The 13227-nt window shown below is 49.4% G+C and overlaps 1 protein-coding gene across 1 annotated transcript in view; it reads left to right on the plus strand.

The window, feature by feature from the left end:
- The window catches only part of TRAF3IP1 (TRAF3 interacting protein 1), a 142068-nt gene extending 129341 nt beyond the window's left edge, over positions 1 to 12727 (plus strand). The window contains exon 15 of the mRNA XM_015823241.1: positions 12447 to 12727. Coding sequence (XP_015678727.1) covers positions 12447 to 12606 — 160 coding nt within the window. The 3' untranslated portion in view covers positions 12607 to 12727. The remainder of the gene's footprint in view (positions 1 to 12446) is intronic.
- The last annotated feature ends 500 nt before the right edge of the window (positions 12728 to 13227 follow it).

Here is a 13227-nt window from a genome sequence, read left to right on the forward strand (position 1 = left end):
TTCTATCCCAGCCTATTGCCATCCTTGTTAGAGGCACAAGGACCAAACCCCTGCTGATACAATAGGCTGGAGACTTTAAAACAAAACAAAATCCCTTTTATTTGGGTGACAAACCTGTCAATAAGTCCAAAACACAAACAGCAAAACTCAAGTCCAAAGGAAGGAAATAGTCCACAGGAACACGTTGCAAACAAGACGAGCAGACCAGGATTCCAAGAAGCACTTTGCAAACGGTTGCCTTCAGCAACCAGCACCGCCCACACCTCCCCTTTTTATACAGCAGTCCCAGGGTGTTGCCTCTCATTGCCTTCTCCTTTTACTTTGGAGTTGTCGCATTGACTGCTGTTGTTTTTCTCTCGCTAATTGACGTCTGCGAGCATCAATTAGCAAGTCCAGGTGTGAGCCTTCCGAATCTGACTCATGCTCCTCACACAGCTGAGCTTCATCAGAAACACGACTGGAGGGGCCAGGCTCTTCATCAAGCCGTGAGTCCTGTAATTCATCAGAGCCTCCCTCTGACCCTGACGACCCCTCAAAGGCCTCCTCCACCTCCTCCTCAGATTCCTCAGACTCAGCTGTTGGGAACACAGGCTGGCACGGAATCACAACACTATCCCGCACCGCAGGGCCTTTCCCCCAGGTCTGGCAATCCGGATGCGGTCGGGATGGGCATTGGTCATGAAAGGCGGTCACCAAAGCAGGAGCATGAATGATGGTCGCATCCTCCCAGGTGAACTCCTTCAGTCTGTAACCTTTCCATTCAATCAGATACTGGAAGCGACCTTTCACCCAACGGGAGTCCCGAATGCTGGCAACCTCGTACTCGGGAGCACTGTCTCCATCACGTTGTTCTGGTGGGGGAGGTTTGGCTCAGCGGAGTGGACACGCCGGTTGCTCAGGGACCAACAGAGAGCGGTGAAAGACCGGATGTACCCGCATGGAACGTGGCAGAGTTAAGCGATAGGCGACTGGATTGATGACAGCCTCAATGGGGAACGGTCCTACATATCGGTGGTCTAATTTCTTGACTGGCCGGGTTGACGGTAGGTTCCTGGTGGACAGCCATACCCAGTCTCCCACCGATAGTGGAGGCGTATCCCGCCTCGACCGATCAGCAAACCTTTTGTAGTCAGCTTTGGCCTTCTCCAACTATCGCTGCACCAATCGATGGATCGCCTGTAACTCTGCCATGTAGTCGTTCGCTGGTGGTCCCGGTGCGTCTAATGGGGAAAGAGGGAAAAACCGAGGGTGATAGCCCACATTGGCTAAGAATGGGGTCATCTGCGTGGAGGTGTGCTAGGAGTTATTGAATGCAAACTCAGCCACTGCCAGATAGTCCACCCAATTGTTCTGCTGCTGATTGACATAGCAGCACAGATATTGCTCCAGGATCCCGATGACCTTCTCGGTTCCTCCGTCAGTTTGGAGATGATGTGCAGACGAGAGGCAGATCTTGACATCCAATGCCTGCATCAACCCCTGCCAGAAACGGGCTGTGAACTGGGCCCCTCTATCGGACACAACCCTATCAGGAAGACCATGCAGCCGGAACACCTGCTGGATGAACATGCGACCGGTGGCGCGGGCAGACGGCAAGCCACGGCATGGGATGAAATGCACCATCTTGGTCAGCATGTCCACCACCACGAACACAGCCGTGATTCCAGAAGACGGGGGTAAGTCCGTCAGCAAGTCCATGGACACAGCCCCCCAGGGTCTTTTGGGTGTCGGCAAGGGCTGCAGTAGTCCGGGTGGGGCCTCTGTCGCTGACTTGACCTGCCTACATGGGATACAAGATGAGACGTAGGTCTGGACGTCGTGTCGGACTCAGGGCCACCAGAAGGTACGGGAGACCAAGTTCAGGGTCTTGAACAGGCCAAAATGCCCCGCCGCCGGATTGTCGTGACACTGGCTGAGGATGAGTCCCCTGAGCGGCCCTCCAGGAACATAGAGCCGATCACGATAGTGGAGGAGTCCATCCGTGACTGTCCATGGGGAATTGGGCCCCACCTCCTTCTTTCGCTGAGCCACCCACCCATCCTGCTGCTGGGCCTCCCGAATCTGAGCCCGTATATTGCTTCCCGCACCGTAGCAAAAGACTCGATAGGGAGCACTGTCCCGGGCAGAAGCTTGTCTTCTGCTCGGGAATATTCGGGCTTCCTGGACAGAGCATCCGCTCTTTGATTGTGACCGCTGGGTACGTATGTCACCCGGAAATTGAACCTCGCAAAGAAGAGAGACCACCAGATCTGGCGTTGGTTCAATTTCTGAGCGGTCTGCAGGCTTTCCAAATTCTTATGGTCCGTCTGGACCTCGATTTGATGACGCGCCCCCTCCAGATGATGCCTCCAGACCTCGAACGCCACTTTAATGGCCAGTAGCTCCTTCTCCCAGATGATATAGTTGCGCTCCGCCGGATTCAATTTCCGTGAATAGTACGCGCAAGGGAAGAGGGCACCACTGGGCATCGTCTCCTGAAGTAACACCGCCCCAATGGCAATGTCAGAGGCATCCGCCTCCACGACAAACGACCATTGTGGGTCAGGATGCTTCAGGATGGGCTCCTTCATGAAGGCTTCCTTCAAAGCCTGGAAAGCCTGTTGTTCTCGAGCGTCCCACTGGAACCGAGTCTTTTTCTGCAGGAGCCGAGTAAGGGGGACTGTCATGGTAGCAAACCCGCGGATGAAAGTCCGATAATAGTTGGCGAACCCAAGAAGTCGCTGGACATCCTTCACACGATGTGGGGGTTGCCAACTCTGCAGAGACTCAACCTTACTCGGCTCCATGGTGATGCCCTCAGGAGAAATACAGTGACCCAAGAACTCTATAGTCGTCTTGTAGAACTGACACTTCTCTAATTTAGCATACAGCCGATGTTCTCGGAGCCGCTGCAGGACCTGACGGAGATGCTGATGATGCACCTCTCGCGATGGGGAATAGATCAGGATGTCGTCCAGGTATATCACAATGAACTGATCTAACAAGTCCCGGAAAATATCGTTCATAAAGTGCTGGAACACGGCAGGGGCATTAGTCAGGCCAAATGGCATCACCGTGTACTCGAAGTGCCTGTACCGAGTACCAAACGCCGTCTTCCACTCATCACCTGACCGAACTCTGACAAGTTTATAAGCTCTACGCAAGTCCAGTTTTGTGAAGATCTTTGCCTCACGGAGCCGGTCCAAGAGTTCGGGGATGAGGGGCAGCGGGTATCAGTTGCGCACCGTGATGGCATTCAATTTCCGATAATCACAGCACAGCCGCAATTCACCGGACTTTTTCTTGACGAAGAGTACGGGTGCGGACACTGGCGAGGACGAGGGCCGAATAAAACCCCAGGCCAAATTCTTGTCCAAAAAGTCTCGCAACGCGGCCAACTCGGGGTCCGACATGGAATACAAACGCCCCACTGGGAGAGGCGCGTCAGGGACTAAGTCAATGGGGCAGTCATAGGGCCTGTGCGGGGGCAATTGATCCGCCTCTGTCTCGCTGAACACATCAGCATAATCCGCCAATTCAGAGGGTAAGGAGACCCCCATGGGCCCCTCTACCTGACCGGCACAGATGTGGCGGGTGTGGTCCACGCACTGCAAGCTTGGAAAGGTGACCAAGTTCTGTGACCAATAAATCTGTGGGTCATGCGCTCGAAGCCACGCCATTCCCAAGACCACAGGGAAATGCAGGTCTGAGGTGATATAAAACTGGATGGCCTCCTCATGTGTACTGATGGCCATACATAGCGGTTGCGTGGCAGCCTTAATTGGCCCAGACCGAAGCACTCGACCATCAATGGTCTCCACTAACATTGGGGAAATCGCCAATTTAGCCACAAATGCTGCGTCTATAAAGTTCGTAGTGGCCCCAGAGTCAATCAACGTATGGACAGGAATCCCCTTGGGCAACTTAGGAAGAATCAGGCACGCCTCCAAGATCAAATGTTTTGGGGGTCCGTGGGCAGCATCAGAAGGGTGTGGCTCGGAGGTGCGGGACGCCCGACCCAAAAGGCCTTTCAGGTCGGGCGTGGGCTGTTTCCCGATAGGGGAGCCGATGGCAGTCTTGGGACAAGCTCCGTCACAGACGCCCCTCGTTGCTTCTTGGGGTAGAAAGCGGCCAAATGCCCAGGGTCCCCACAGTAAAAACACAACCCCTCCCCCGAACATCGCCATTTCATCTCTGCCACCAATAGATGAGGTCTGGCAGCACCTAACTCTATTGGCTCCTCCCTCTGGACCGGGGTCGCACTCACAACGGGGGCCGTACGGGTCTCTGGGATGGCACGGCGACTCCGCTGCTGCAGCCGGGCGTCAATCCGCAGACAGATATGAATGAGCCCAGTAAGGTCCGGGGGAATATCAACACGGGCCAGCTCATCCAGCATCTCCTCCGACAAACCGTCCTGGAAAGCGTCCATGAGCGCAGCCTCATTCCAGGCTGAATCCTGGCTAAGCAGCCGAAATTCGCTGATATAGCCCTGCAGGGGGCGTTGGCCTTGCCTCAGAGCCTTCAAACGCCGGGTAGCTGTCTGGGTCTTGATCGGATCTTCATACATTAACCGCATGTACTCACAAAACCCCACAAAGTTGTCCATCAATGGACTAGGTTGGGCTAGCAAGGGTGTGCCCCAACGAGCTGCAGAACCAGAGAGCATGCTTATCATAAACCCCACTTTATCCCGGTCAGTGGGGAAATCATCTGCTTTCACACTGATATACAAGCGGCATTGTCCCATGAAAACAGNCCAGCCTATTGCCGTCCTTGTTAGAGGCACAAGGACCAAACCCCTGCTGATACAATAGGCTGGAGACTTTAAAACAAAACAAAATCCCTTTTATTTGGGTGACAAACCTGTCAATAAGTCCAAAACACAAACAGCAAAACTCAAGTCCAAAGGAAGGAAATAGTCCACAGGAACACGTTGCAAACAAGACGAGCAGACCAGGATTCCAAGAAGCACTTTGCAAACGGTTGCCTTCAGCAACCAGCACCGCCCACACCTCCCCTTTTTATACAGCAGTCCCAGGGTGTTGCCTCTCATTGCCTTCTCCTTTTACTTTGGAGTTGTCGCATTGACTGCTGTTGTTTTTCTCTCACTAATTGACGACGTCTGCGAGCATCAATTAGCAAGTCCAGGTGTGAGCCTTCCGAATCTGACTCATGCTCCTCACACAGCTGAGCTTCATCAGAAACACGACTGGAGGGGCCAGGCTCTTCATCAAGCCGTGAGTCCTGTAATTCATCAGAGCCTCCCTCTGACCCTGACGGCCTCTCAAAGGCCTCCTCCTCAGATTCCTCAGACTCAGCTGTTGGGAACACAGGCTGGCACGGAATCACAAAACTAACATTGGATGTTCTTGCTCTGACAAAATATGCAGAGCTGTGTGGTATTTTTAGAGTTAACTCAGAAGACGCTGGGAGGGGAGGAGGAAGAATGTATGAGTTGCAAACGGAAGAGAACCTTTGCCCTTCAAACTAATTGGAGAACGTAAATCATGACAGCAAAATAAGGGAGGGAAAATGCTAGCAAAAATAACTGCTCGGGGGAGTGGAGATTTCAGGTCTTAGCATCCCCTCTTCATGCCGTGCCAACATTTTGTCACATGAATAAAAAGACTTTTTAGGATAAACAATGCCTGGAAGTTCTTTGAAGTGTTTCATTAGTCGGAACCATGACACTCAGATCTACCACAGAAGGTAGCTCCTCCTCCTCATCTTCACTGACCATTTGCCCCTGCAAGTGGTCCTCAGCTGAAGCCTCCTGTAAATCTCTTTTGGCTGGCTGTTCAGGGTCATTAATTAACCCAGTCCCTGATGTGCCAGGAATGAATTCATCCTTGAGCCGGCCTCCAAGGAAGAGTCAGAGGAGTTGTCCATCACACTATCCACCCCCCCCCCCCGGCATGGCCCATCCTTCTGGAGCTCCCCGGGCCAGGTTTCCATGAATACTGATGGTGGAACGCACAAACCAAATGAGGGGCATACATAGCATTGGCATCTTTCCACGACATCCTCAGGGCCATAGCTCTTCCAGTCCACTAAATATTGCAGACGTCCCGGAGAATACGGGAATCCACAATGCATGCCACCTCATATTCTGGCTCCCCCTGCACTGACCAGCTCCAGCAGAGAATTCAACGATCGGTGAGGGCTTGCAGGTTCAGCAGGCACAAGCAAGGACTAGTAGAATGCCAGGTGGATGCACATTTGGGCAGGCAGGCTCAAATGGTGTGCCACTGGGTTGATGACTGCTTCCACTGGGAAGGGGCCTAGGAAGCAGTGGTCAAGTTTGACAGACAGTATCATTGTGGGTAGGTGCCATGTGGAGAGCCAGATGTGGTCACCGACTGCCAGGGGAGGCACATCTCAATGGTGTTGATTTGCAAACTCTTTATAGTCCTCCTTGGCTTGCTCTAATTCTTCCCGCAACACTTGGTGCACAGCGGTGATTTCTTGCAGGAAGTCTGCAGCCACGGGCATCAGAGAATCCACCATGGTCAGCGGGAACAAATGCAGATGAAACCTGTAGGTCACCAAGAACAGAGACATGCGTGTCAAAGCATGCTGGGCATTGTACACAAATTCTGCCAGCGCTCGCAGATCCATCTAATTGTCCTGATGAAAATTCACATAGTAATATAAATATTGTTCCAGCACAGCATTCATCCATTCCATCCCTCCGTCTGACTCCGCATGATGAGAGGACGAGAGACACACCTGCACCTAGAAAAGTTCCAAGAGTGCCCACCAAAAGTGGGCTATGAACTGGGTACCTTGATCTGACACCACATTCTCAGGTAAGCCATGCAGCCAGAAAATAACACACAAACAGCTGCACCATCTCCCATGCTGTAGGCAACCCCACACATGACATGAAATGGGCCATCTTAGTGAACATGTCCACCACCAACTGTCGGGGTTCCCTGCGATTTCAGAAGATCTGTAATAAAGTCCATGGATACCCTTCCCCAAGGTTTCAACTGATGAGCCCAATGAAGTAAGCATAGGTGGGACATTCCAATCTCTAATGCAAAACTTTATTGAACACACCATATCTGCACTGATGAATAGAAAACCTGCTCTGATTCAATTGGCAAACAAGAAAAATGTTAAGGAAATGATTGGTCCACTAGTGGGAGAAAATGGCAAGGTGACAAGCAACAGGAAAAAAGTAAAACTACTTAACTTGTTTTTTGCATCCTTCTTTACACAAAGAGAAAAAACAGTCCAACCTATCAAAAACAATATCGTAAAAAACAGAAACACAAGTTAAAATAGGCAAGAAAATGGTAAGAGGGCACCTCTCCATCCTAGATGAGTTCAAATCACCAGGACCAGATGGACTGTACCACAAGGTTCTGAAGGAATTGGCAGATGTGATTTCAGAACCACTGAACTATATCTTTCAAAGATCCTGGAGCACTGGGAAACTACTGGAAAAGAGCTAATGTAGTTCCCATCTTCAAAAAAGGAAAAAATGGATCCAAGAAACTATAGACCTGTCAGCCTGACCTCAATATCTGGGAGGATAATCCCAGATTATAATACCAGAAAAGATAATCAAGCAATGAATCAGCAAACACCTAGAGGCAAACAAAGTCATAACCAAAAGCCAACATGGGTTTGTCAAAAACACATCATGCCAGACAAATCTTATTGCATTCTTTGACAAAGTGACAAAATTAGTGCATCAGAGGAACGCTGTGGATATAATTTATTTGGGCTTCAGTAAGGCATTGGATAAAGTAGACCACAACCTACCACTTGATAAATAGAAAAATGTAGGTCAGACAGCATCACCACCAGATGGATTTGTAACTGGCTGCCCAGCCATACTCAGTGTGTCGTCCTCAGTGGAACTGCATCTACATAGAGGGAAGTGTGTAGTGGGGTGCCCCAGGGCTTTGTTCTGGGCCCAGTGTTCTTCAACATCTTCATCAATGATTTGGATGAGGGGATAGATGGAAATTCATCAAATTTGCCGATGACACCAAGCTGGCAGGAATAGCCAACACTCCAGAAGATAGGCTTAAGATACAGAAAGATGTTGACAGACTTGAACATTGGGTGCTATCTAATAAAATGAAATTCAGTGGAGGCTTCCGGTTCCGGATTGATGCGCTGGCAGACGTGCGGAGTGATCACTCCCAAAGCCATCTGGTTTTCTCCCACCGGGGACCCTGAAAGGGGTTGAAAGTCGCCTTGGAGGGGCGACCATGAAGAAGACCTCCCAGAGTATAAATTACTCGAAAATTGAAGCAAGTGAAGAAGAGAGACCATCAGATCTACCGCTGGGTGAGCTTCCTGGCCGTCTGCAGGTGCTCCCAGTTCCAATCACCCATCCACACTTCAATCTGGTGCTGAGCCCCTTCTAAGTGGCATCGCCACACCTCAAATGCCACCTTGACCACCAGCAACTCCTTATCCCAGAGTGTATAGTTTCACTTGGCAGGGTTGAGCTTGCATGAGTAGTAAGCACAAGGGAAAAGCTGCTTTGAGTTCAAGGGGGCCTGTAGGAACACCACCCCCACTGCAACATCTGACGCGTTCGTCTCCACCATGAACGGTCCTAACAAGTCGGGATGGTGAAGAATGGGATCCGTAGAAAAAGCCTTCTTCAGAAACTTGAAGGCATGCTGCTCAACCGACCCTCCCATGTGAACAGCACTCCTTTCTGCAGCAACCAAGTCATCACAGCAAACCGGGGAATAAATGTCCAATAATAATTTGCAAACCCCAGGAGTCTCTGGATGTCCTTCACTCAAAGCAGAGGTTGCCAAGACTGCAGGGCCTCGATCTTTTTTGGGTCCATGGCAATGCCCTTAGATGAAATCCAGTGGCCCAAAAAGTCAATGGTGGTTTGTGCAAAATGCACTTCTTGCACTTTGCAAAGAGATGGTTTTCTCGCTAGCACTGGAATACCGTTCACACATGGAACCAGTGTTCTTTGGCCGACAACCCAGGATGTCATCTAAGTAGATTACCACAAAGGTGTCCAAGAGATCCCGAAACATGTCATGCATGAGATGCATGAACACGGCAGGGACATTGGTGAGTCCAAACGGCATTACCGTGTATTCAAAACCAGCTTCTACTCATCCCCTTTGCAGATTCTCACCAAATTTTAAGCCCCCCGCAAGTCCAACTTCGTGAAGATCCATGCCTGCCTTAACCGCTCCGTGAGTTCTGAAATTAGCAGGAGCAGGTACCGGTTCTTCATGGTAATGCCGTTGAGCTTAGAGTAATCACAACAAAGTCTCAGTTCCCCTGACCTTTTCTTTACAAAGAGGAGCAGAACTGCCAAAGAGGATGTCAATGGATGGATGAAACCCTTCCACAAGTTCTTCTCAATAGAGTCTTTGAAGGCCTCGAGCTCAGGCTCAGACAAGAAATAAAGCTGAACCACTGGAAGCTTGGCGTTCGGAACCAGGTTGATAGGACAATCGTAGGGCTGATGTGGTGGGAGCTGCTAGGCCTCTTTCTCCCCAAACACGTCAGCAAAATCTGTGATTTCCAAGGGAAGATCGAAAGACAAAGTGGGTGATTTCTCCACCGCACATACATGAAGCCAATGAGAATGATACTTAGGATTATTCAGCTAAATGACCTCATCCAACCACACGATCTGTGGGTAATGTGCTTGGAGCCATTCCAGTCCCAGCAGTATTGAAAAATGTGGAGCAGCCGCCACATAGAACTCCAACCACTCCATATAGTTTCCCATCCGCATCTGCAGAGGCTCGGTAGACGTGGCTACAGGACCCGCCTGAAGTGGATGGCTGTCAATGGTTTCCATCAAAATAGGTGGGGCTACCTTATGCTGTGGCACCGTCCACTTTGTGGCAAAAGTGGTACTCATGAAGTTCGTGGTCATTGCCAAGGACACCATGGCTTGCATGAGAACTTTCTCACCTCCAGTCAGAGTCAACGTCATGGCCACCACCAAATGTCGAGTTGGTGTAATCAGCGGCATTAACACCTGGCCTGATCTGGTGAGCCATTTAAGTTGCCTTTGCTAGTGTTTTCTTTGTGGGACACTTGGCGGCTAAGTGACTGGGGCCTCCACAGTACAGGCGCAAGCCTACTCTGCGCCTCCGATCCTTTTCTGCCTCTGTAAGGTGCATGGGTTCCCACTTGCATGGGTTCCTCGGGGTTTGAGGCTCCTTGCAAAACTCTGTGGGTATTGCAGTGATCACCCCTCGTAGCCACACCCTTTGCTGCTGGAGTTGACCATCTATGCATAAGCTCAGGTGCATTAAGGCTTGCACAGTGCTAGGACAGTCCGTCCGGGCCAACTCGTCCAAAATCTCAAACGACAAGCCCTCCTGGAATTGGTCCATTAGGGCCTCCTCACAATCCTGACTGATAAGCCAGAAGTCAGAGATGTATTTGCTTACTGGGTGATGCCCCTGCTTCAACTCCTGCAGCTGCCAATTAGCTGTTTGCACCTTGACAGGGTCTTCTAACATGGCCTTCATTTGGAGGCAAAAACCAGCATAGTCATCCAACAACTGACTGGGTTGTGTGAGGAGCCGGGTCACTCACCAGGCTGTTGGTCCCGTCAAGAGACTGATAATGAACCCCACCTTCAGTTTGAAAATTATCCAGTCTCAGGCTCATGAATGGCTGACATTGTCCAAAAAACCCTGGGAATTGGGCACAGTTCCCATCAAACTTATCTGGGATAGCAACTGGGCACTTAACGGCGGGCTCATGAACGTTCAGATGCCTGCAATTGCACCAACTAGTTGGAAAGGAGAGTTATTTGCTGGACCAGCTGGGCATTGTCAGCTTGCAATTGCTCCACAATGTCCAACAAACAGGGCTTTCCTTCTGGAGAAAATGGGCTGGGAAGAAACTTTGATGCCCCATTTACTCACACACAGACAAAAGTGTGATTTTGAAAGGTTTATTACTATTCCCCAGCAATTCCCTTCACCCAGCCTCAGAATTGTCCCAAATAAATCCAGCCACAAACAGGCCAAGGTTAATCCACCAAACAACAGCCAATAGTCTATAAAACAAATGGAAAGTTGCTCCAACAAATGTCCACCAATCAAACTTAATTCCACCAGGTTGAACTGAAATACGTCCACAAGAGCTCACTAGGCAAGAGAGGTTCAGAGTCTCCAAGGCACAAAGTCAAGCTGGAAGCACAAGGAACACACAGCCATAAACCAAACATGTTCCCAACAATGCCTCCCTCTGCCTGCCATGATAAATAGCTTTCCGGTGTAGCACATCAAGATGGGTGGAGTCTTCTCCTGAGTAATCTGGCAGATCTCCGCTGCTCCTGTCTCTGCTCTGCATGCTCTCAGATCTACCACAGAGAAGAGAAGGCAGCTCCTCTTCCTCATCTTCACTGACCATTTGACCCTGCAAGCTGTCCTCAGCTGAAACCTGTAAATCTCTTTCAGCTGGCCGTTCAGGGTCATTAATAAACCCAGTCCCTGATGTGCCAGGAATGAACTCATCCTCCCTTGAGCCGGCCTCTGAGGAAGAGTCAGTGGAATTGTCCAAGGGAGATAGCACATAAGAATGGATGCATTGCCAAGCGCCTGAATTTTGGTCACATGACTACAGGGGCACTGCAACAATCAGAACTTCAGGCAGAAGTCACGAGTTCCTTTCTTCAGTGCCATTGTAATTTTAACAGTCCTCAAACAAATGGTTGTAAGCTGAGGATTACCGGTATATATGCTGTGAGCTCATTTTCTTCCAACTTTCTTTGAATCAAATGTAATTATATATAGCAGCAGTCCCCAACCTTTGTGGCTGGATGGCCCAGCTTGGGTGAGGAGAGGGGAACCAGGCGAGTGTTAGGCTGGCATGCACCAATGCAAACAGCTCTACTCACACAAGAGAGAAATCTTTGGGGCGTGATTTCACACTCCTTCAGGCTTCTCCAAGCCAAAAACTTTTGCAAAGGGATGGAAGGCCTGAAGCAGCACGAGATTGCTCTCCCAAAGCCTTTCATCCGTTTGCAAAAGCTTTTGGCATGGAGAAGAAAAATCTTTGGGGGCGCAGTCTTGTGCTCATTCATTGAGGTTTCCCGACATTCCAAAAGTGGATTGGGTGTCCTGCGCAGGTAGCCTCAATGAATCAATAAAACTGAGCAGGGGATGTTTGTCCCACTCAGCCTCTGCTCTCTTGGGGGCAGGTGGCTTGGCAGCCCAGCTTGGGGGGGGAGGGGAACCAGGCCACATGAATGGTGAGCTGGTGCATGCGTGCACAGCCCCACTCACACAAGAGAAAAGAAGCCTTTGGAGCGCTGCTCATGCAAATGGAGCTGCGCGCACACACCGGCCCACCTCTTACGCAGCCCTATTTTGAATAGGCCTCAGCCCAGTAGTGGGCTGCGGCCCGGGGGTTGGGGATCCCTGATATACAGTATCCAGGACAGACTTACATTAATTTTACAATGTATAGTTTGCTGTTTTTATCTTTTTCAGAATCACAGATGGTGTTGTGGAGCCTTTAAAAATAGATCTTACTGAGTTGGATCAATTGATCAAAGATGAAGAAGACAAGATTTATACTAAGAGAGCTAATGTTTTAAGAAACAATGAAAAAATTCAGAAGCTGGTTCATATTATCAACTCAAGAAGGTGAATAGTGGAAGACTGGAACTATTACATTGTTTACAAATAAAATTACAATACAATAGCTTATACAATTTCAAGTTAATTTATTTGAACAATTGTGAATGGTTTTCTTGGAAAATACTGGTTATAGTTTTTAAAAAATGCAAAATATTTACTGTATTTAATGTATTGTTTGGTTTTGCTCTTTTAATATTAGTATCCCTAATTTGTGGCTTTCTGCTCTGTAAGACAGAGTATGAAATTTGAGAGGGTTGCAATTGTGATTATCTTAGAATCCCTGGGTAAATCCCATAGGAAAATTTGTATTGGAATTCTTGCAGGTCAGGGAAAAATACTGTATACCTTTGTTTACTTTTGTGATATTGTAAGGCAGAGATCCCCAACCTTTTGGGTACCAGGGACCGGTGCCATGGAGAAAGGCTTTTCAACAGACCAGAGTTTTGCTTACTACCTGCATCCCATGAATGGGGCTTCGCTTGTTTGTGCGGACCAGTTGCTGGCATGCTGCAGACCCGGGGTTGGGGACCCCTGTTGTAAGGAACAAAAAATAAGAAGTTGACCCATAAGAAAATTTGTAATGAAATTCTTACAGATCAAGATAAAAATGCAGTTTATCTTTGTTTATTTA

The sequence above is a fragment of the Protobothrops mucrosquamatus genome, unplaced genomic scaffold (genome assembly GCF_001527695.2).
Source record: "Protobothrops mucrosquamatus isolate PMUCROS unplaced genomic scaffold, P.Mucros_1.0 scaffold1805, whole genome shotgun sequence".
NCBI classification, from domain to species: Eukaryota; Metazoa; Chordata; class Lepidosauria; order Squamata; family Viperidae; genus Protobothrops; species Protobothrops mucrosquamatus.